The 25269-nt window shown below is 37.6% G+C and overlaps 1 protein-coding gene across 2 annotated transcripts in view; it reads left to right on the plus strand.

Moving 5' to 3' along the window:
* Window positions 1–1089: 1089 nt before the first annotated feature.
* Serpinb7 (serpin family B member 7) overlaps window positions 1090–25269 on the plus strand; it is a 30445-nt gene continuing 6265 nt past the window's right edge. Inside the window, exons 1-4 of one of the 2 annotated variants that reach the window (XM_027417870.2) lie at window positions 1090–1257; window positions 8191–8241; window positions 8815–8931; window positions 24735–24852. In XM_027417870.2, coding sequence (XP_027273671.1) covers window positions 1090–1257; window positions 8191–8241; window positions 8815–8931; window positions 24735–24852 — 454 coding nt within the window. The remainder of the gene's footprint in view (window positions 1258–8190; window positions 8242–8814; window positions 8932–24734; window positions 24853–25269) is intronic. The other variant, XM_035445439.1, reaches the window with a different exon arrangement.

The raw sequence follows: 25269 nt of genomic DNA on the forward strand, positions 1-25269 counted from the left end.
ATACAAGATCATCTCGTGAAATAAGCTAAAAGTTAGTTTAGAAGAGTGGAAAAACTTGCTCTAATCCATGTAACTATTAGCAATAGGGTTGGTACAGTGTTGGACCTGAGTAGCTGCCATGGTATCAAATGAAATAGTACACAAGGAGAACAGTTTGGACCATCCATTCAAATTCATTTAGTCTGAACAAGGTTCCCTGTGACATTGGAATTGCTAAGCTGTGGAGGAAGTCTTCAAAGAAACACTGAGTTGGTCACTGGGGAATTTCAGAGTGGCATCATTGCTCTGTATCTCATGAGCAATGCTATGGGAATACTAAGATAGTTTTCATCCTTGATTCTGTATTTGCTATGGTAGCTTAACTGATTTTTCTAACAAATCTAGACCTCTGTGTTGGAAAGTCTTAGGAATGGTCATGATACCTATAATAAAAACTACATTTTATATTAAAAAATCAGACATTGGTGTTCAAAAGGCAAATATGTTTACAAGACCAAAGATGAACTGTTTTTAAAATTAAGGTGGTCCAAAAAAATCATGATGATCAATGATTCTATGAATATATATAGAGCCCATAAAGGAGGCAGTGTAAGGGGATGAGGTGGTAAAAGTAAGGTTGGTTTAGGAAGCAAAGGCTTTGTTGAACATACTTTTGGTTTGGTGATGGTGTATTCATCGCAGTCAGTCATAGGTTTGATCTACCTCCCCTTAGAAATCTGAGGCTATATGAGAATTAGTAAGTGCATGAATGTGCATCTTGAAAACAGGTGTGTAAGGACCATTGAGGGTAGAGTAACTCCATCAAGGAAAATTATGTTTATGCTCACAATGGGAATAGGAAAGCTTGGTTATCTTGATGTGCTAGGGTGAGGAAAAATGAATGTACCCTGTATTGTTGTCAAGCAAGTTCTAGAGTATTAGAACCAAGAATGCAGGACAAAATGAATCATCTCTTTTTGTCCCAAGTTATTTGATGAGCACACACAAGAGTGAAAAAATGAAGCTTTGAATTCATAATAAACATACAAACAAATGTTCTCTGAGATAATTTAATTCTCCATTGACCTCTAGGCAACACTTGGTTTCACAATGGCCTCCCTTGCTGCAGCAAATGCAGAATTTGGCTTTGATTTATTCAGAGAGATGGATAGCAACCAAGGAAATGGAAACGTATTCTTCTCTTCGCTGAGCATCTTCACTGCCCTGACCCTAATCCGTCTGGGTGCTCGAGGTGACTGTGCACGTCAGATTGACAAGGTCAGTGTTGGATTTTCCAGTCATTCATAGGAATAAACTGTTTTCTTCAAGAGGATATTTCATGCTAAACACTGGTCTTCACCTCCAGGCCTTGATTTTTATTGGGAAGAAACAGAAATAAATCTCAGGTGCTTTAACTTAACACACTGCTTCTGAAAGTCCTTTCCTTTGACAGTAGCACTTGGACAGCTCAGTGGAGATGTAAATCCTTAGGCTTAATCAGAAGTCATAGGTGTGGGCATGGGTTGGCTGAATGGATTTTAGGGAGCTCTCTAAGCATACACTAGTGTATGAGAGCCACTGGATGCATAGGTTTAGGTGGAATAGAAATCAGCAGAGCATCCCAGTTTTGCTTTGTTTTGTTTGTGGTGCTGAGTATGAAACCTTTTTTTAAAAAATTTAAATTCTTTAATTACTACTCATATTTACATTTCTTCGCCCTCCCATCCTCCCATGTTCCCCACCAAAACCCCCAACTCTGCCCCAGGGATAGTGAGGACCTCCACAGGGGACTTTCAAAGTCCCTCATATCATTCTGGGGAGGGCCTAGGCCCTCCTTGTTGTATCTGGGCTGCAATAGTATCCTTCCATACGGAATGGGCTCCCAAAATCCATTTATGCTCTATGGATAAACACTGGCTCCACTGTTAGAGATCCCATAGACTGCCTTGGCTCCTAGCTGGCACCCACTTTCAGAGAGGACCTGGTTTGGTCCAATGCTGTTTCCCCAGCTTTATGACTTGGGTCTCCATGCTCTTAGTAGGTCAGGTCAACTGTTTCTACGGGTTTCTCCAGCACCGTCTTGGCTCCTTTGTTCATCCCTCCTCCCTCTCAACAACTGGATTCCTGGAGTATGGTTCAGTGCTTAGATGTGGGTACCTGTATCTGCTTGGAACAGCTACTGGATGAAGGCTCTATGAATGGTAACTAAGGTAGACATCAAACTCATTAAAGGGGAAAGGCATCAATGGCATCCTCTCTACCACTGCCTTTATACTTGCTAGACAAGTGTTCAAACACAAGTCTTATGATCTAGCTTAAATACTGGTTACCTGGACACAAATGACAGTCATATACACCAGATAATAGGAGGCTACCTGAGCAGTATTTGTAACCACCACCTTCTTTACCACCTTCAGAAACTGCTTATTAACATGCCCTTGTGCAGCTATGAAGCGTGAGGATTAAAGTTTCTTTCCCATCTCCTAGGAAATCAGCATAGAAATTCAGCCACTCAATAGCAGCTGCCATGCCTGATCCAGCTGTTTCCAGAGGCCCAGAAGCCACCCTTCTCTGGTCCCATTTGTACCAATTGTTTTAGTTTGGTGTGTTGAAGGTTACTTGTGTATGTCATTTAAACCACAGTGATTGTTTTATTTCTCTACATAAATTAATGATTCTGATGCCAGTGGGCAGCTGTATGAAGTACTGGCAGTTCATTAGGAGACAGGAATTTACAGCCAGTCCACAGAGAGCCAGACCAGATGACAGCAATGCCAACTACTTGTTGATGACATCATTAGCTACAACCTCTGTGACAAGCCTCACAAACATAATTTTTTCTTGGTATTCTTAGTAACACGCTGAAGTGACATTATTACCTTGATTTTATGGTGAGATTACCATGCCAACTGTGTGGTGATGAATGTCAGGTCTGTGATTGCAAGGTTTCTCAACTGTGTGCTGGTGAATTGAAAAGTCCTGATGGAGTCTTCTCACTGATATCCATAGTCTCATTATTCAGTTTAATCCATTACTTTCTATAACTGCTGCTATCATACAATCCCACAAACATCATGAGACAAAACTATGAACTACAGTCCTAAAGCCCTTTAAAGTCCATTGGTCCAAAGTTTTTGTGCTTTGTGCTGATTTGGAAATTAACCTCTGCATCAGCCCTGCTCCAGTTAGCTTCTCTTTGCAGCATATTCCTATTGGCACTGTGGATCATGTGTTACATTTCAAGAAAGCTCAAGGTCAATCAATGGACTCACAACTTATAACTTCCTTGTATGTGTCTCTGATATTCACTGTCAAGCAACCAATGGTCATTATTCTTTTGATGTTCAAATGATCACAGTTTCGTTTTGTTCACTTTATCATTTTGGTTTAAATTAATTTTTGAAATCTTTGCTTGTGTGTGTTCATGTATGTAATGTTGATACACGTGAGCCATGGCATTCATGTGAACATCAGAAGATAACTTGAGGTACTAGTCCTTACTCTCCACTTCCTTGAAACGGAGTCTTCTGCTTATTTCCATCATATAATGCCAGGTCAGCTGGCTGCAAGCTTCTGGGGATTCTCCTGTGTCTACTCCCCAGTTTCCCGGAGAAATGCTGGGACTAGTAAGTTTATGCATTCCAGTTTTATGTAGGTTCTAGAGAATTCCCATTCAAGTTCACATGTTTGTGTGGCAAGTCATTTACCCAGTGAGCCATCTCTCTAGCCTAGCATTGCTAATGTCTGTTACAGAAGAAATAACTTTAATCAAAACTGTAACTTAGGCAATCCTTTTCCCCAAACCTGGAACCTCTTCGCTTTCTGACACACAGTGTTGAGCTTGACATTTTTGGCTCATGGGAGGGCTCTGCTGCTCTTTAAGGAGGTCTGCACTTTAAATTTTCGGAAGGTGGCTGCTGTTCTCTGAGAGACAAAAGAGTAGAATTATTTATGAAGTTATGTATTTTGCCTCGCACTTTTCACTTAGCTCTGATATTGCTGATCTTTCCTGTATAGGCCAACACAGAAGGGTGAACATTTCTCCTCCCCTTTGCCTGATGTTGCTTGCTCCTCTCTCACAAGTTGCACTAATATCAGTTGTGGCAGATTTGTATTTCCTTTAAACCATGACTTTGGATTGTAGTTGTCTTGACAAGTTATGTTTTCTGAGATCCAGTTTGGGTTTCCCAAAAGCATTTAAAAGCAATCATTGTAGTGTATATTTCCAGTCTAACTCTCGGTAAGAATGACAGTTTCTTTGTTTGGTTGAGTACTTAGTCAGGGCCTGAGGGAAAGGACATCTACACCTCCCTCTTAATTCAAAGATTAATCTGAGGAGCCTGAAATTCACAGGCACAGTTTTCAGAATTTTCATAAGTTTATTAGTAGCAATTTGAGTCCTGACATTTAACCATGGAATTTTATATTTTTGTTGCACTTGCATATTTCCAAATAACATTCTACTGATGAGTTCTTTCTCCTTGCTAGGCTTCACATTATTGACAAGCATCATTTTACAAGTAATGATCATAAAACCATTTAAAACTTTAAACAGCAAAAGTCAGTTAAATGATGTTTTATGATTTATACTTGCATAAATCTAAGAGGCCATGTGCAGTGTTCACAACACAGTATCATGACATCACCAGAAGTCACCCCTGGTGCATCTTTCCCATTCTGACAGCTAAACCCTTCTCTCTTAGTGCAGGAAGTCTTTGTTGAGAACAGGCAAGACATATTTCAAAGGTCTAGACTAGCCTGGTACCTTTTGTCCTTAAATTCACTTTTTCTGCCAGCTATAACAGACAACTATTGTATTTTCTATGTCACTGAAAATTCAGGTGTTTGGCCAGGTCTAAATGAGATGGGGGTCTGATGCTGTTCATCTTCACAACGCCGGAATTAATATGTAATATGTAACATGAAGCTGCCACCTTGGTGCCTGCAGGGACCCAGCTTGTAAAGTTGAAATACTTCATCTGTACATGAAACGTGATTTGTTGATTTTGCTCCATGTACGACAGATCTCACATTACCATTCCAGGTTAAGAGCAGGTTCCAACTGTCTGTAGCCTATTAAAATTAAGGTTGATAGAGTCTTTGTAAGGCCTTCTACTTATTTCTGCATTGTTCCACTTCCACCTAGTCAATAGGTTAGAGTCTGGTGTTAAAAGCTTTCACAGACATGACTAACACTGGCTGTTTTCATTAAATTTCCACATGGAATTTTCCATATCCAGCATCAGAATTGTCCTTCCAGCAGGAGAACAGTGGACTTGTGTTGTTGTTTCTTTTGGTAAACACAATCAAGAGTCCAGGTCTCCTGAGCTGAGTCTGGAGACTGATCATCATGGCCTAGCAGTTAGTAAACTTTTCCTTGGAGGAACAGAAGTGAAATGAGTCCTCAGCAGCCTCTGTGAGTTCCACAACCAGTTTTATGTGAGCAGGACATTTTCCTACATCTGAGGAGAGGGAATATTTTGCATTTTGGATGTCTAGACATAAAGCTATGAAGACTTATGCAGAGTAGCAAATGTTAGAAAGGGCTGTGAGAGTCACACTGGAAAAGAAAAGAAATCTAATCCTTAATTCAAACAGTTGAAGATCATAGCTATATGATCATAGCACATTCATAAACTATCTTTCAAAATATGATTGATTTCAGATTTAATGTTTCTGAGATATTCAATGACTGTTTTTAATTTTCATCTAATAATGCCTAGATAATTAATGCTCCCCTGATTCTTACTTGATTAAGCATATTTTAAAGTTTTTATTTTCAATATTTATGTAGATTGAGTAATTAATTATTATGATGTTTTTCTAGAATATACAAAAATAGTTTAAAAATCCTTTTATTATGTATTAATTGCATTTACTCTAGTCTGCAATTCATGATTCTTATTCCAATGAGCTGTCTCTGATTTAAGAAAGCCAAGACAAACTCACTAAAAACAACCAAGTCTAAGTTTCATATTTTATCACATTAGTATTGTTTTTAGGTATAATATTGGTAATGATAATTCAGCTTTAATATAAAAATTCAACTGAGAAACAATAGATATATATGTAAATATATTCATGGAGCACAATGTGATGTATTGGTCTATGCATATATTATAGAAAGATTAAATCAGACTCATTAGCACACTCATCACTTCTATAATTTGTGTTGTTGTTTACTAGATTCTTTTTACTTAACACCAGTGGAAACAAACATTTTCTAGTTGACTTCTATGGCATATACCCTTGAGTGTTGAACCCTTCCCACTACAGTTTATCAAGTCTATAGATTTAAGACAAGAATGTCCTCCAGACTATTTGCTTAATCAGAATTGTCCAAGGATCTGTGGCTCACGGGCCCCACAGGCTTTAGTAAACATTTTAAATCTTTTACAACTGAGCACATCATGTATGATTACTCAGAGTTGAAACAAATTTCTCTTTTTGAAGAATTAGATGATAGAAATACATTGTCATATAGCAGTGGTGTTTAAAATTTAACCACGGTGATGTTTTTAACTGGGCTTAGGATATTAATCTTTGCAGTTTGTTCAATTATAAATACAACATATTTATATTCCAAATAAATCCACTTGATGTTGAAATTTCCAAACTGGAGATGTGCAAAAATCTATAAAGTGCTATATACACAATCCTGAATTATAGGGAGAAAGTAGAAGTACTCCCTTCTTCTTCCAGAAGCTACCAAAATGTGCCCTAGTCAAGATTCCATATTACACAGAAGACAAGTTGTATGGAGAATTGTAGCAGAAGGGACAATGGGCTTTAATATAAGCTTTGTAGATGAAACAGCCCTAACCAACATGCACACAAGCAATTCGCCAATTCCCTATCAGTCAAAAATGTCCCTTATGAAGTCAAAATTATATTTGATACAAAATACATTATTAAACTTGATCAAAACAGATGAATACCTGATATAAATCTTTGTAGGACATCCATGGTGTAAGAGAATAGGTAGCTATGAAGAATAAAACAAAATGTGAGCCCAAACCTGGGTTTCTGCACTGGAAAGAAACTTATTTGGTAAGTCAAGACATATATTCAGGTATTTTTAAGTTTTGTATAATTGAGATTTGGGGGAACATCCATATGTTGAGAATCTCAGAAGATGGAGAGCTGAAAATTATGATTCAATGTACAATGATTGATGATACTTGGGGGACATGATAAATTAAGCATATTACTTTGCAAAAATGAAATTTGAAGACATGTAGAGATTATAATTGATTTAAAATATTAATCAATTTCAAAGTCCCAAAATTAGTTTAAAAGGGGGAAGGAAGCCAGTAACTGGTAGGCAAGATTTAAGAACATGAAATACTAAACGAACCCAAAAATTGGTGACCTAATGTTTATGACCCAAATTCATCAATGACCTACCAGGTTATTCCAAAGTAAGGACTAGCTGTTCTGTAGGTCACAAAATAGTATTTGCGTATTCTGCATTCTTGCAGTGAACAATGTGGTAGTGTTTCAGTGGAATATATTGAAAAGTTTAATTATGTGCACCTGTGTTTGTAACTTTCCGTTGCCATGTCAAAATACTAGAGAAAGTGGACCTTTAGGTTGCTATGTTTAGGCTCACAGTTTTAGAGGGTTCCACCCATAGTTGCTTGACTGTCACTCACCTCCCTGCAGCAAGAGACCAAACTGACAAAACACTCTCTTGCAATAAATCCCTTTCCCAGGAATTCACAAAACCAGTATCCAGAACTAGGTTAAGCCACTGAGGGAGATCAGAGCTCTAGTTTCAACCTCTTTCAAAATTCTCACCTCAGATGAAAGTACTGAACACCAAGACTACAAGCCTTGATGTCTGGGGATGATTAAGATAAAATATGACAATGCCCATGTGCACACTGAACTCCAATGAGCATATTTAGAGGAAGCAACATCACTGAGATATTTACTAACTAAATGCAAATCTCTAAATCATGGCTTACCGGAGATAAATTAGTATGTGGAGCAGGAAACAAATGTAACAAATATGAGAACTAGAAGCTATTTCTGTCTCAGCCATTGACATTCATCTGGAGTCATGAGAAGAGTTTCTCTCAAACACTGGTGAAACTGAAATGACACTAGATGAGTATTTTTGGAAATAAGCTTTTATTTTCAAAAGTTTTTGCTAACTGATCCCTTGACATGTCCTGATTCTGACAATATTTTGTATCATATTTGCAGGCTCTTTACTTTAACACTCCATCAAGACAAGGGAGCTCCTCTAACAACCAGGTAAAGATGACAGTTCCTTAAAGAAAAAACCAATTAGAAATTAAATTGAAGAAAAACCCTATCTTTTGAATATGTTTTAGTGCTTTATACCCCATTAAAACAAAGAAATCCAATTCAAAACCCCACATTTCAAGTATAATTATATTAAATATCAAATATAATTTTTATAATTTAATTATTATTTCACCTGTTTTTGCTTGCCAGGTTGTAGGAAAATATTGATAAACAGCCTCTTTCTTCTGTCATGTAGAGTTAAGTCAGACTAACAAGTTAATTTATTTAATTAATAAGTTAATAAATTCAATCATTGGCTAATTAATTCATTAATATGGATCTTGAGCTACTTGATAGCTTCCTATTGATAACTTTATTTCATTAAAATTTTCATTTAGATTGTAGACAATATGATGAGGAATGGTAAAGACACTGATGTATATGATGCTTTCCCTGCCGCTTTTGTAGCAATATTTTCCCATTCTTATATGGAATAATATCCATGATTTTTTCATGTATATGTGATATTATGCATCTTTTCAGTATGAGATTACATTTGTGCTCCTCTGTTTGATAAAGCCAGGACTGCAGCATCAACTGAAAAGCGTTCTCGCTGACATAAACTCATCCCATAAGGATTATGAACTCAGCATTGCCAATGGACTTTTTGCAGAAAAAGTGTTTGACTTTCATAAAGTGAGTAAAACTGCTTTATCTCAGAAGGTTGCTTCCACTCTAGACCTGAGTCTTCTTCCATCTTCTATGTGAAAAATTTCTTCTACCTTTCTATGAACCATGACAAATGTTATTTTATTATTCTTGCTGCTACAGTGCCCTTCAAAATATTAACTTAGGATCTAGTTAACCCACATATTCAGGGTTGTCCAACTGGTGGACTTCAGATGGAGAGACTATGGGCAGTAGCAGGGATGTTGAGCAGTAACTAGAAGTGGTAAGTGGGGGACTCCATGGCCTCAGAGATGAACCACTGCTTCCTTTGAGCCTCGGGTCTACTTACTAAGATAATGCATCACTCCCAGTGAGCTGTCTTTCCTTGCCACCATTTTTTCCTTAGCTATGCTCCTCATTTTTCCTTCTAGTTTTTTTGTTCTTAGTGAGACTGTTTGGACATGAGTTCATTCCAAGGAGGTGTAACCAAATAAGGCCAGCATTTACAGACATGGCAGAAGAGAAACTCAGCCTCAACAAGAGTTAGAAATAGGTCAGGTGACTAATACTTCTGGATGGCTTTGGTAGTCAGTGCTTCATCACTGCACTCTGCCAATGGGATGCCAAGAGTTCCAGTCTGTACTCACCAAGCTTTGGAACCTTCATGCAGTGACTATCAGAAGCTGTTCACTTGGTTAGGACTATTAAGCAGTAACATGCCTCTATTTCTCTGGGACTTAATTTCCCTTCTACTTGTTCACTCTTCAAAGAATCTTTCATAAAACTCTGTCTCAGTGACATCACCAGGCTAATCACTTGCATCCTTGCCAACTCTCTATGTCCACCCAACCATTACTGCTCCCTCCAACTGACACCCACACAAATTCTTTGCCCCTCTCCAGCACCACTCCCAAATCCTTTGGTGCCCTGCCAACTAGGAAGTATCAGGTCACCTTTTGCTTTTCTAACATCTCAAAAGTTTTCTGTGGTGTTTTAAGAAAACAATTCTGTGTGTTTATTGTATTTGATTTTCATATTCTCACAGAGATTGCTAACTCATTCCTAAGGGAATGTCATATTATTTAAAGTTCAAGTTGATTTGTCTACTGTGCTATTATATACAGCAGAACCTCATGTTCTTTTCCCTGACACTCATGGAATGGAAAGACACTGCAGTGAGAAATATAGGAGGCACAGTGAAGGCAAGCTTTCATCAAGAACAGGGAAATGGAGAGGTGACTCCTTTTAACCAAAATAGAATTTAGTCACTTTCCTCACTCAGTTTCCTCCATCCAGATCCCCTCCCTCCAATTCCTTTTTTATCTTCCCCATTCTCAAGTTGATTGCTTCTTAATCTTTGACAATTATAGCTATATACATACATATATACATGTATATTATTTGTATGTATATGGTTTCAGGGCTGACCTCTTTGCATTGGACAACCAATAAAGGAAATAATCTGTGGGAGATGCTCATTTTCCTTCTGTTAGAATCCATTAATCATGTATATAGTTCTAGGGATGAGCAGCTTCAGAATTTTCTCCCTTCAAAGTTAACATGACTAATAATATTGCCATTGTTCTAATCTTTTTAATGCAGTTATTTCTTTTTGGGGGGGTTTCAAGACAGGCTTTCTCTGTGTAGCTTTGTAGCCTATCCTGGTACTTGCTCTGTAAACCAGGCTGGCTTCAAACTCAGAGATCCACCTACCTCTGCTTCCTGAGTGCTTGGATTAAGGCATGTACCCCCGATGCCTGGGTATGTAGTTATTTCTAAAAGTCTTCTTGTTATTCTGACTCTTACAGTCATTCTACCCACTCTTTCTAGATGTTCCAAAGGCCATAAATACAGGAGCTGTAATATAGATGTTTCTGTTGGGCATGGAATTCCTATGATCTGTTGATCTCTGTATTGCACACAATTGTTTTCTGTGATGGTCTTCATTCACTGTAAAGAAAAGCTTCTGTGATGAGGGTTGGTGGTTACACTTATCTGTGGATATTAGATAAGATTTCCAATGTAATTTGGAATTATGCTGACATAGCAAAGTGGTGATAATAGATTCTTTTCTAATGTCCATGAACTCACCAGCCTTGGGAAGCTGGCTAGGTTTTCACTACTGGGCATGATTCTCCTCCTGTTGAGGTGTTCTTAAGTTTAATTAGAAAGCTCTTGGTTATCAATAACATTTGAGTTCCACTTATAGAACTTTTATGTATATATTGCCTTGCTGGTCAATGGCTTGGTTCATAGTTATTGCAGTCTTGTCAAACTGTTGATTTTTTTCCTTCTCTTGGTAACTTGTACACTATTTTCTGGAATGGTGAAAGTTAGAGTTTAGGAAACAGATTTTCCATTCAGACATGTCTCAAACCACCTTATTCCTGTGTCCTGTGTGTGTGTTGTCTTCAGTAATAGTTACCCACCCTCAAACCTGAGAGACAGACAAGGACTTCATCAATAGTTTATACTATTTTAGGAGTCACTTGGACTACCATGACCACCTATTCAAAAGAAGGTTTCTCATGACTGGTACTGGAATTTTCGCTAATTTATAGTTTTGTGGGGAGCATTGTCAATTCAGGTGGCTTAACTACCTTTAATATGTAAGTATATATGTATATATTGTACACATACTATGTATAATTTAGGTAAATATAAATGAAATTATTCCTTGAGGCTTCATCAAGCAACTTTGGTTTATTTGTTATCTCAAACTTCTATACATATAGCAGGTTATTCTTCTTTTTCCTTTTCTTTTTAATGATGTCTATAACTGTGGGTCTTTCTGGAGATAAGTACACTTGAGTGCAATTGCCTAAGGAGGCTAGAAGACATTATAGGTTTTCTTAGAGTTGCAGTTACATGGTTATTGTCCATCCAACATAGGTGCTAGGTACTTGGGTCCTCTGGGAGAGCACCAAGAAGTATTCTTAAACTCTGAGCCTGTGATTCATCACCCACAGTAAGAGATCAGGAAAAACTTTTTTGAACCTAAAAATAACAAATTTAGTTATCAGCTCAAATTCAAAATGGTTCTGGATAGAAGATAATGAACATTGTTCCCCAAACAAGGAGTAAAGAAAGAAATTAAAAGTAAAGTTGAAAATATGCTGAAACAAATGAAAAATATAATACAACAAAGCTTATGGGCTACGAAATGAAAATTTGAGAAATAAATTTGTAGCACTAAATACCTACTTTAAAAAAGGGAAAAACAAATGCAAACCAGATATTATTTCTAAATTAATTTGAAAAAGATGAGCATATTAAGCATTTATATAAGTAAGTAAACAAGAATAATGTAACATATAGAAATTAAGTAGATGAAAGAACAATAGCAAACAACTGTGAATTGAAGATTAGGGACATTTTTGACAATGAAAAGAAAATCTGACAGTTAACTGGATCAGTAAGACAAGCAGACTCAATACTGGGTGTAGGAGACAGAACAACTGACATTGTAGTCATCCAAGTGATACTGAAGCCTTTATGAACAGTTATATTCCAAGCAACAGGGTAATATAGAATAAGTGAGGATGTGTTTGGAAACCTACAACATATAAATGCTGAATCCAAGGAACAGGAAACTTGAATAGAGTTGCAATCAGTAATATTGATTTGTAAATAAAAAGTCTCACTTCCAATGAGAGCTGAGGACTCCTAAATTCACCAGATAATTACAGAATTGTCAAACTTTGTGAACCTCTTCTAAAAACCCTGAAGAGTAAGCATATCCAAACTTGTGTTAGAAGGTCAGCACTGTCATACTACAAAACACCATGGCCATGCTATGCAACAGTACTGCCAGGGTACACAACAGGACTGCCATGCTGCTCAAGAGTACCGCCATGTTACACAACAGCACTGCCACACTACACAACATCACCACAGTACACTAGAGTGCTACCATGCTACATAAGAACTCTGAAAAAATGAAATTAAAGCCCAAGATCCATTTGGAATATGGTGCTTAAAAATCTTTTTATAATTTATTAATAATGTATTTTTAAATTTCATTTTATATTCTAACAACAGATATCCCTCATATCCCTCCTCCCACCCTCCTTCACACTCCCCCAGCCCACCCTTAGTCCAGTCCCCTTCACAGGTAAGGGCTCTCTCTCATAAGGAGTCAACAAAGTCTGACACAGTAGCTTGGGACAGGGCCAAGTCCCTCTCCCATGTATGTATCATCTATCAGTTATCTATCTACTGTATATAATATGTATTTATCTGTCACCTAGCTATCTCTAAAGGCTCCATCAAAAATCTGCTAGAACTCCTAACAAATTTAGTAACATTATAGTTTGGAAAGTTAACTTACCAAAAGTAGCATTCCTAAACACTACCCACAAACTATCTGGAAATTCAATCCACAAAATGTAACATTTAGCAATAAGTATTAAACTTGTTCTGTCTGTTAGTTAGTATTCCATTGTTGTGAAACACCGTGACCAATGTAATTATAATAACAGAAAACATTTAATTGGGGCTTGATTACAGTTTCAGATTCAGAGTTTTAGTCCATTGTCATTATGGCAGAGAGCATGGTGGCATGCAGGCAGTCAGGATGCTGGAGAAGAAGCTGAGAGTTTTGCATCCAGATCCAAAGAAGCAAGAAGAGATAAGGCCACTGTGTCTACTGTGGGCTTCTGTAACCACAGAGTCCACCCTAGTAGCCATACTTCCTCAACAAGGCCACACCTCCTAATCCCTCCCAAACAGTGACACTCCTTAATGACTAAGCATCCATATATATTAGCCTATGGATGCCATTCTTATTCAAACTACCACAGTCTGTATATAGGAAACTATAAAACATTAATCAAGGAAATAGATTGAAAATAAAAGGTTTGTCACAAGGTTTAAAAAATGGATAATATAAAATGTGGGAATCCTGTTGTCTCTGGAAAGACTGTGGCAGAGGTGTTGGGGAAAGACAAGGAGAAAATATGTGAATGCCATTCTAATGAGTTCTTTAGCAAGGGTTCTCTAGAGGATAGAAATAACAGCCTATAGAGATATTTGTTAATAAGACTTGACACAGTTGACTGGGGAGGCAGAGGAATCCTAAAATCTACAATAGGCAAGTTAGATGGTTTAGAAGCCCTAGGTAAGAAGTTGTCAGTGTCAAGACCTATAAAAAAAAATACATGTTTCATTGTAGTCCAAAAGTCAAATGGCCATTGTCCCAGCTCCAACAGGCAAGCTGCAGAACCACCTGTTATGTTGGTCCTACTTGGACTTTCACTTGATAGGAACTGGATGGAAGAGGCCTTCCTATAATTGAGTTTAAAAACCTTCTGTTGGGCTGGAGTGATGGCTCAGCCATTAAAGGTTAGGCTCACAACCAAAAAACCTTCTGTCATCAGTCTGATGCCTCAACTTCATACATCCTCCCAGACATACACTAAGTACAATTTGTCATGTAGACACAAAAGAATCAGCCATCAACGAAAGGGTTAAAGATAGGAGGTTTCTCTTGGGATAGGGACAGGATGCTTCTGCTTCCAAGAGATAAGAAACTAATCTGGAATTATTAGTATCAATAGATGAATATACAATATTGGCTCACATTGATATATTTAGAGGAGTTCAGGACCTGAACAAAGAGATAAATTTGTTTGGGCAACTAATATTTCCTTTTAAAAAACAAAGTAACTGCACAGAAAATACCCACCATTCAGTTTCTACAGCTAACACCTCTATGCTCATTCTAAATTCACCCATTCATCTATCCATCCACCCCTCTATCTCCCACATACCTGTATAATTTTTGGTGCATCTCAAATGTGCATCAGCAATTTCACCCCTAACCATATCAGCACATATAACAGATTCCTAGAACTTAGCATGTTTTAAGTTCTTGCTCCTTTTCTTCTGAGATAGCTTCCTGAAATAGAATGTTTCAACATTCCTGTGATATTTGATGATCTCTGAAAGATGTCTGCACCTATGTAACGCATTGCTATCATCATTGATAACAATACTATCTTATCTCCCCCAGAAAGTTCCCTTCCTTGTCCACATCAAGGATGCCCTTACCTCCATCCCTTCTCCAGAAGAAGCTATTGTTCTGATTCTTCTTTCTTTTTCAACCATACATTGGCTTTCTCTGTTCTGAACTTTAGATAAGTATAACCGTGTTGTGAACAGTCTTGCGTTAATGCTTCTTTGACTTAGAGAAGTATTTTATGATTAAGTCACATTGTCACTTTTATCAGCAGTCCACGCTTTTCTCTTGTAAGTATTCTGTTTGTGTGAATATGTGGCAGTTTGTTTATCCATCCTACTTTTAATGGACACCTGGTCTGTTTCCAGTTTCTGTCTATTAAATAAACTCATATGATCAGCCCTGCTTAAAAAATGTGACAATCCTTGAAAAGAGAATGGTATGATATATTGAACTTAAAGAAAAATGTATAAATGCCCAACAGCCTGTAAGTCTTCCAAGGCTGCCTGGAAGTGGTAGACTACAATATTGTCTGTGAAGCTCTCTATTCTCTGCCTCTCTCAGCATTTTTGTCTTATTCTTAGCTTATGTTTATGATATTACATTCTCTGAATGTGGTGTAGTTTCAAAGCTAATATCTGTAGTTAGTATCTGTGAGTGGATAGGTAGATGGAGAGATGAATGGATGGATAGATTGATGGAAGTTAAGCAGTTAATGAAAAGAGTCTGATTCATACATCGATAATCTCATCCTGTAGATAGACAAGAGATTGCTAGCCAATCCTCGCTGTCAGTATAGAAAATGCTATAAAATTTACTAGGATAATTATCAGTAAATATAGATCAATATAAGCTACATTGCATATTTTTCTTGCAAATACAATATTTTTTCCAAATATTATGTATGTCTTTGCTATAATTCTAGAATGTGGTAATTTGGGTAACTGTTTTCTTTTTATTAAAAATAAGTACTTTTGAACACTCACTAGGTAGAACTCAATGTGGTTTGTGCTAGGAATGGTAATAAACAGAGCATGCATGATGTCAACTTCACAGAATTTGGTGTCTTATGGAGGAAGTAGAATATCTCAAATGCAAGTAAAATGTACTCTGTCACCTGTGATTATGTTTGAAGAGATGGTGGAGCTAACAACCATGATTTGGTAATTATATGTTAAATATATCTATCAAATTATCATAATGTCCTCTCTACAGGTGTTCAGATACTGACTATTTTATGTTTTGTTTTGTTGTTTTATTTAATTTTTACAAAATTATAATTTCACATATCAATCCCTTCTCCCTCTTCCCCCTCCCCCCCAGCTCCCCACCCACCCTTTCAACTCTTCCCCACCATTCCTCATGGAGGGTAGGGACCTTCATCGGGCTTCCCCAAATTCCACAACATCATTCTGGGCAGGGCCTAGGCTCTCCCCCATATACAGGCCCAGAAAGCATCCCTTCACATGGGATGGGCTCGCAAAGTCCCTTTTTACATCAGGAAAAATTACTGATCCAATACCAGGGCCCCCATAGTGTGCCAAGACCTCCTCGTTGACATCCCCTTTCAGGGGTCTGGATCAGTCTGTCCCATGATGGCCTCCCAGACAGTAGTCTTGGGTCCTTGTGCTCCCCCTTGTTCAGGTCAGCTGTTTCTGTGGGATTCACAAGCCTGGTCCAAACCCCCTTGATCTTAATTTCTCCCTCTCTGCAACTGGGTTCCCGAGTTCAGTTCAGTGTATATCCGTGGGTGTCTGCCTCTGCTTCCATCAGCCACTGGATGAGGGCTCTGGGATGGCATGTAAAGTAGTCATCAGTCTCATTATAGGGGAAGGGCATTTAGGGTAGCCTGTTCACCATTGCCTAGATTTTCAGTTCGTGTCATCCTTGTAGATCTCTGGAAAACTCCCAAGTGCCAGATCTCTCCTCGAAGCTATAATGGCTCCCTCTGTTATGATATCTCTCATCCTGCTCTCCTCTATTCTTCCCCCAACTCAGCCTTTCTGCTTCTCCATTTCCTCCTCTCCCCTCCTCTTCTCCTCCTCATAATCTGCCAGCTCCCTCTCCACTACCCTCATATTCCCAATTAGCTTAGGATATCCTGGCCCTTCCCATTCTCCGGGGACCATGCATTTTTTTCTCTTAGAGTCCTTCTTGTTTCCTAGTTCCTTTGGTAAAGAGGATTGTAGACTAGTAAACGTTTGTTCTATGTCTAAAATTCATATATGAGTGAGTACATACCATGTTTGTCTTTTTGTGACTGGGTTACCTCACTCAGGATGGTTTCTTCTAGTTCCATCCATTTGCCTGTGAATTTCAAGATTCCGTTGCTTTTTTCTGCTGAGTAGTACCCAATTGTACCACATTTTCTCTATCCGTTCTTCAGTTGAGGGACATCTAGGTAGCTTCCATATTCTGTCTATTAAAATAATGCTGCTTTGAACATAGGTGAACATCTGTCCTTAATGTATGAATGTTCATTCTTTGGATATATTCCCAAGAGAGGTATAGAAGAAGGTGAAGAAATACAGCTCAAAGGTACAGAAAACATATTTAACAGAATCATAGAAGAAAACTTCCCCAACCTACAGAAGGATATGCCTATGAAAGCACAAGAAGCTTACAGAACACCAAATAGACTGGACCTCCCCTTGCCACATAATAATCTAAATACCAAACTTATAGAATAAAGAGAAAATGTTAAGAGCAGCAAAGGAAAAATGTCAAGTAACATATAAAGGCAGACCTATCAGAATCACACCCAACTTCTCAACTGAAACTTTGAAAGCCAGAAGGTTCTGGATAGATGTCCTGCAAACATTAAAGGAACATGGATGCCAACACAGACTACTGTACCTAGCAAAGCTTTCAATCACTATAGATGGAGAAAACAAGATATTCTATGACAAAACCAGATTTAAACAATACATATCCACAAATCCAGCACTACAGAAATTCCTAGAGGGAAAACTCCAACCCAACGAAGATAACTAAACTCACAAAAATATAAGTAAAAGATAATCCGACTTTACCAAGCAGGAAAAGTAACAAGAGGGTGAAATCCACACACAATGATAAGACCAACAATAAATCCAAAACAAACCAGAACTGACAATCATTGGATATTAATATCCCTCAATGTCAATGGTCTTAACTTGCCTATAAAAAGATACTCACTACAAAGCAAACTCATATGGGAGGAGTAGATACCAGGTTAACCAAATGGATATGAAGACAGAATCTATCCTTCTGCTGTATACACTAAACATACCTCAGCTTCAGAGCCAGGCGTTACCTCAGAGTAAAGGGTTGGGAAAAGATTTTCCAATCAAATGGACCCAAGAAACAAGCTGCTGTAGCAACACCATTATCTAACAAATTAGACTTTAAACTAAAAATCAATCAAAAGGGATGAAGAAGGGCATTTCATACTCATGACAGGAAAAGTCCATCAAGATGAAGTCTCAATCCTAATCATCTATGCCCCAAATACAAAGGCACCCATATTTGTAAAAGAAACATTACTAAAGCTCAAATCACACATAAAAACCACACACACTTACAGTAGGAGACTTCAACAACCCCCCTTTCACCACTAGACAGGACCACCATACAGAAACTTAACAAAGAAACAAAGGATCTAACTGAAGTTATGACCCAATTGGGATTAACAGACATCTATAGAACATTCCATCCAAAAACAAAAGTGTATACCTTCTCAGTGCCACATGGAACCTTCTCTAAAATTGACCACATACTTGGCAACATAGCAAACCTCCACAGATACAAAAAAATTGAAATAACCCCCTGTATCTTATCAGACCACCATACTTTAAGATTAGAATTCAACACCAATACAAATTGGAGAAAACCTACAAACTCATAGAAATTGAATAACACCCAATTGCACCATTCCTGGGTTGAGGAAGAAATAAAAAAAGAAATTAAAGACTTCCTAGAATTTAATGAGAATGTAGACACAACATACCCAAACTTATGGGACACTCTGAAAGCAGTGCTAAGAGGAAAGTTCATAGCACTAAGTGCCCACATGAAGAAACTGGAGAAAAGTGACATTAGAGAAAGCTTTAGAGCAAAAAGAAGCAAAGTCACCAAGGAGGAGTAGATGCCAGGAAATAATCAACCTGAGGGCTGAAATCAATAAAATAGAAACTAGGAAAACAGTTCAAAGAATCAATGAAACAAAGAGTTGGTTCTTTGAGAAGATCAACAGGATAGACAAACCTCTAGCCAAACTAACCAAAAGGCAGAGAGAGAGCATGCTAATTAACAAAATCAGAAATGAAAAGGGGGATATAACAACGAACACTAAAGAAATCCAGAGAATCTTCAGGTCATACTTTGAAAACCTGTACTCCACAAAATTCAAAAATCTAAAGGAAATGGACAGTTTTCTGGATAGATATCACTTACCAAAATTAAACCAAGAACAGATAAGCAGTTTAAATCGACCTATAACCCCTAATGAAATAGAAGCAGTCATCAAAAGTCTCCCAACCGGAGTTTATGTGCATAGGTACCTGCATGCAGAGGCTAAGGAAGACTCCTGATGTCTCCATACTACTTTGTGAGACATGGTCTCTCCTGCTGAACCTGAAATTCATCATTTCAACTAGGCTGACTTGCCAACGAATCCTAAAATCTGCTTGTCCTGAAGAACCTACCTTCTTAGACATAAAAGCTATCTTCTAGTAAAGATATATAAGTATATGTTGTTTTAGCAATAGTAGTATTTTTAGTAAATATTAGTAATTTTAGTAAACAGATAGTAAAGATGTATGTATAGATATAGATATATAAACTAGGTTCATTCATGTTTATTATTAAACCTCTGTTTCCAAGGGTAGGGTGTAGCCCCACCTATAAACTTAACTACAAATGATTCTGTCCTGCCTGTTTTGACAATCGTGTGTTTGATTCAAAAAGTTGTTTATAAATGCCAACCTTGCAACCATGTCTTTGTTTCAAGAGGCTGTGTAGGACTAACTTGTTGTGCTTATGTTCTGCTCCTATAGCCCCACCTATTTTGCCCACCAAATCCCCCATTTGGAAAGCTCCTAAACTATACTATACTAGTTCTGCTCCTACCCCTAAACTATACAAGCCTTGTGTTTCTCACATCCAATGCTGAACTTCTTGAACTCTGCCTCTGGGGGACAGAGACTGTTAATCCCAAGATGGGAGGAGAAAGATCACCAACCTAAATCATCAGGACCAGATTTATTAAAGCAAGCAATTATTAAATCAAGTTTTTTTTATTTGTGTACATATAGTGCCTTCCCCTAAGGCAGAGTTCAAGAGGTTCAGCAAGGTATCAACATATGCTTTTCTATGTATTGGAGATTTGAACTCAGACACTTTGGTTTACACTGTTAAGTGTCTTTTCTCATTGAACCACTCCCTCAACTCCAAATGCTTTATTTTCTAGCTGAATTTTACTTCTCTCTAGCCATTCTTATGTTTGGGGTTGCTTTTTTCTTTCAATTTTACATTCCAAAACCATGTTAACAAATATACTAACTTAATCATTATGTTGCTTTGGAAATGGTGGACATAGTTCTTCTTAGTCCTGATGTCAGTATAAAAGTCTCTGGCTTTGTTCTCAATGTTCTGTGGCTCACTTTTACATATGCAGAGGCAATATCTATAAATTCATAACTTAATCAATTTTTACAAATATAAACATATGCGTATCATCATTTGAAATAATCATGGTTTTTCTCACTGGACCTGTTTGTATAATGAGTTATATGAATCCAACCCTTCACATTTCAGTAGCTTTCCATTCCTCAAACAAACAGATATGGTTATAGCATATATTCATTTGATGTGCTGTTAGAATTCATTTGCTAATATTTTATTAAAAATTTTTGCCTAAGTAAAAAAAAAAAAAAAAAAAAAAAAAAAAGCCCAGGGCCAGATGGCTTCACTGCAAAATTCTACCAGAAATGCAAACAAGAGCTAATTCTAGTACTCCTCAAACTGTTCCATACAATAGAAGCAAATGGGATATTGCCAAACTCTTTCTAAGAGGCTACAATCACTTTGATACCCAAGCTACACAAAGATGACAAACAATCCAAATTTATTCGATGGAACAAAGAGAACATCTTCAACAAATGGTGCTGGCATAACTGGTTGCAGATATGTAGAAGACTACAGATAGACCCAAGCCTGTCTGCATGCACAAAACTTAAGTCAAAATGGATCAAAGATCTCAACATAAATCCAGCTACACTGAACCTATTAGAAGACAAAGTGGGAAATGCCCTTGAATTAATTGGAACAGGAGACTGCTTCCTGAACATTACACCAGTAGCACAGACACTGAGGTCAACAATTGATAAATGGGACCTCCTGAAACTGAGAAGCTTCTTTAAGGCAAAGGAGACAGTAAACAAGACAAAACTGCAGCCCACAGACTGGGAAAAGATATTCACCAACCCCACATCTGACAGAGGGCTGATCTCCAAAATATACAAAGAACTCAAGAAGCTAGTTCCAAACAACCCAATTAAAAAGTGGGGTAAAGAACTAAACAGACAATTCTCAATCGAGGAATCTAAAATGGTTGAAAGACACATAAGAAAGTGTTCAACATCCTTAGCCATAAGGGAAATGCAAATCAAAACAACTCTGAAATACCATCTTACTCCTATCAGAATGGCCAAAATCAAAAACATCAATGACAGTTCATGTTGGAGAGGATGTGGAGAAAGGGGAACACTCCTCCACTGCTGGTGGGAGTGCCAACTTGTACAGCCACTTTGGAAATCAGTATGGCAACTCCTCAAGAAAATGGGAATGAGTCTACCACAAGATCCAGCAATTCCACTCTTAGGCATATACCCAAAAGAAGCACATTCATACAACAAAGACATATGTTCAATGTTGTTCATAGCAGCACTATTTGTAATAGCCAGAAATTGGAAGCAGCCTAGATGCCCCTCACCAGAAGAATGGATAGAGAAAATGTGGTACATTTACACAATGGAGTACTACTCAGCAGAAAAAAAACAGTGGAATCTTGAAATTTACAGGAAAATGGATGGATCTAGAAGAAATCATTCTGAGCAAAGTAACCCAATTGCAAAAAGACAAACATGGTATGTACTCACTCATATGCGGATTTTAGACATAGAGTAAGGATTACTAGCCTACAATCCACACTGCCAATGAAGCTAATAAACATGGAGGTCCCTAAGAGAGACATACATGGTCCCCTGGAGAAGGGGAGAGGCTCACGATCTGCTGAGCAAACTGGGAGCCTGGGAAGACGGGGGAGGGAACTAGGAGAGTGAGAAGGAGAGAGGAAGAGAGATATCGAGGACATGAGGGAGCAGAAAATATGAGTCAGGGGAAGAATAAACATTAACAAGAATGGAGATATCATAATAGAGGGAGACACTTTTGGTTTACAGAGAAATCAGGCACTAGGGAAATGTCTGGAAATCTACAAAGATGACACCAGCTACAAAGATGATATCTCAGCAATGGAGGAGAGGCTACCTCAAATGCCCTCCCCTGATTATGAGATTGATGACAGACTTATATGCCCTCATCCAGCAGCTGGTGGAAGTAGAAACAGACACCCATAACTAATCACCGATCTGAACTGGAACCCAGATGCAGATAGCTGGAATACCAGCATGGGACTGATCCAGACCCAAGGAACATGGGTTACTGCGAGGAAACCTGGGAAATCTATAGGACCTCCTGTAGAAGCCCAGTATTTATCCCTAGCATAGGTGTGGACTTTGGGAGCCCAGTCCATATAGAGGAATACTCCCTGAGCCAAGACACACGGGGGTGGGCCTAGGCCCTGCCCCAATGGAAATGTAAGACTCTAATGACACCCCATGGAAGGCCTTACCAACCAGGGGGAGCAGATAAGATATGTGACAGATAAGGTTTTAGTGGGGGTGGGGGGCAGGTAGTCGAGGACGGGAGGGAGAAGGGAAATGAGATTGTCATGTAAAATAATCCTGTTCCTAATTCAAATAGAAAAAGTTGGAAAAAAAAGAAAAACCAAAAAGAAAAGCAAAGAGATGCTTTAAAAAAAGATGCAACTAAAATAGAGAATTATAGACCAATATACCTCATGAACATCGATGCAAAATTACTCAAAAAAAATTGGCAAATCGATTCCAAAAACACATCAGAAAAATCATCCACCATGATCAAGCAGGCTTCATCCAGTGATGAAAGGATGGTTCAATATACGAAAATCCATCAAAGTATTTCCACCATATAAACAAACTGAAAAAGAAAACCACAAGATCATCTCACTAGATGCTGAAAAAGCCTTTGACAAAATCCAGCATCTCTTCATGATAAAGATCTTGGAGAGAACAGGAATAACAGGAACATATCTAAATATGATAAAAGTAATAGATAGCAAACCAACAGCCAACATCAAACTAAATGGAGAGAAACTCAAAGCGATTCCTCTAAAATCAGGAGCAAGACAAGGCTGTCCACTCTGTCCATATCTCTCCAATGTTTTACTTGAAGTCCTAGCTAGAGCAATAAGACAACAAAAGGAGATCAGGGGGATACAAATTGGAAAGGAAGAAGTCAAACTTTCACTATTTGCAGATGATATGATAGTCTACATAAGTGATCCAAGAACTCTAGCAGGTTTACAGCTGATAAACACATTCAGCAAAGTGGCAGGATACAAAATTAACTCAAAAAATCTGTAGCCCTACTATATACAGATGATAAATAGAATGAGAAAAAAATCAGAAAAACATCACCCTTTACAATATCCACAAGCCCTTGGATATTTAGGATCAACATAGTAAAAATGGCAATCTTATCAAAAGTAATCTATAGATTCATTGCAATCCCCATCAAATCCCAACACAGTTCTTCACAGACCTTGAAGAACAATACTCAACTTTATATGGAAAAACAAAAAACCCTGAATAGCCAAAACAATTCTTTACAATAAAGGATCTTCTGGAGGCATCACCATCCCTGACTTCAAGCTCTACTATAGAACTATAGTCCTGAAAACAGCTTGGTACTGGCACAAAAATATACAGATAGAACAATGGAATCCAATTGAAAATCCTGATATTAACCCACACGCCTATGAACACCTCATTTTCGACAAAGATGCTAAATTTATACAAGGGAAAAAAGAGCATCTTAAAATGGTGAGGACACAACTGGATTCTGACATGCAGAGGACTGCAGATAGATCCATATCTGTCACCATGCAGATACTATTTTAATGAAATGTGAAAGTGAAGACATTGTTATAAGCCATAGAAGGGACGTAGAAAAATGTCTCTTAAAGAGAGACAGTAAGTAATGCTTGGAAAACAAGTAGGGTAAGTCTGACAATAAGGAACATTAGAGTGGAAGGAGTGTTGTTCAAAGGTTTAAACAGGCAGGCTACATGGAATTATAATTCTAGAGAAATTACAAGGAACTTGAGGTGACAAGAGCAATACTGTGAAGAGGGAAATAACAAGAATTTAGGAAAATGAAGCCTAAAGGCTTTTCAGCTCTGTTTGGAGTGTGAGGTCTTATCTTATAGATGGTAAGTAGCCCTTAGAGGCTTTTAGCTAGAAGGGAGGTAATGGGGACACTGGAATACTTATGAAGAGAAGGCAGTGCTAAAGCCAAAACAGTCAGCTTTACCCGTTATCACCAAATCCAATGCAGACAAATTAAAATCAATATTCAACATCAAGTTCATTATTAGCCTGTTTCTATAACTCTGGTAATATTTTCTCATTATGGAGGCAGTGGAAATAAAGAAATAATTCAAAAATACATTTATTTTATGCTTGATTGCTGATATTTACAAATACCAACTTTATGTTCTTATTTGCAGAATTACATGGAATGTGCTGAAAGGTTATATAATGCCAGAGTAGAAAGAGTTGACTTCACAAATGATATAGAAGAAACCAGATATAAAATTAATAAATGGATTGAAAATGAGACACATGGCAAGTAAAATCCTTTATTTTCTACAGTATTTATTAAGATCAGTCTACTTAAAAGATGGGATTTTATGTACATAAAATATAATCCTTTCTAATCTAATGATTTATATTATTTAAGACTATTTACTTGATTGAATTTGATATTTTAAAAATACTTCCTAGCAAGATAATATATTTTGCAAAGGCAATACCTTCAGAGAACTGTGACTCTTTATGGTACTTTTCACAACTAATACCTGAATTCTAGACAAAATTCTACTCTAACACAAAACAAACATAGAAATCTATTAATCTTTTATGCTGCTAATCAACTGATTACAAAGCTAACAGTACTTATTTACTTAGTGGTGGGCTCTGATTTGTACTGTGAATATTATTCATGTATTTGAGTTTTGCTTTACCTCAGAACTATGAACCATG

The sequence above is a fragment of the Cricetulus griseus genome, chromosome 5, assembly GCF_003668045.3.
Source record: "Cricetulus griseus strain 17A/GY chromosome 5, alternate assembly CriGri-PICRH-1.0, whole genome shotgun sequence".
Taxonomy (NCBI): domain Eukaryota; kingdom Metazoa; phylum Chordata; class Mammalia; order Rodentia; family Cricetidae; genus Cricetulus; species Cricetulus griseus.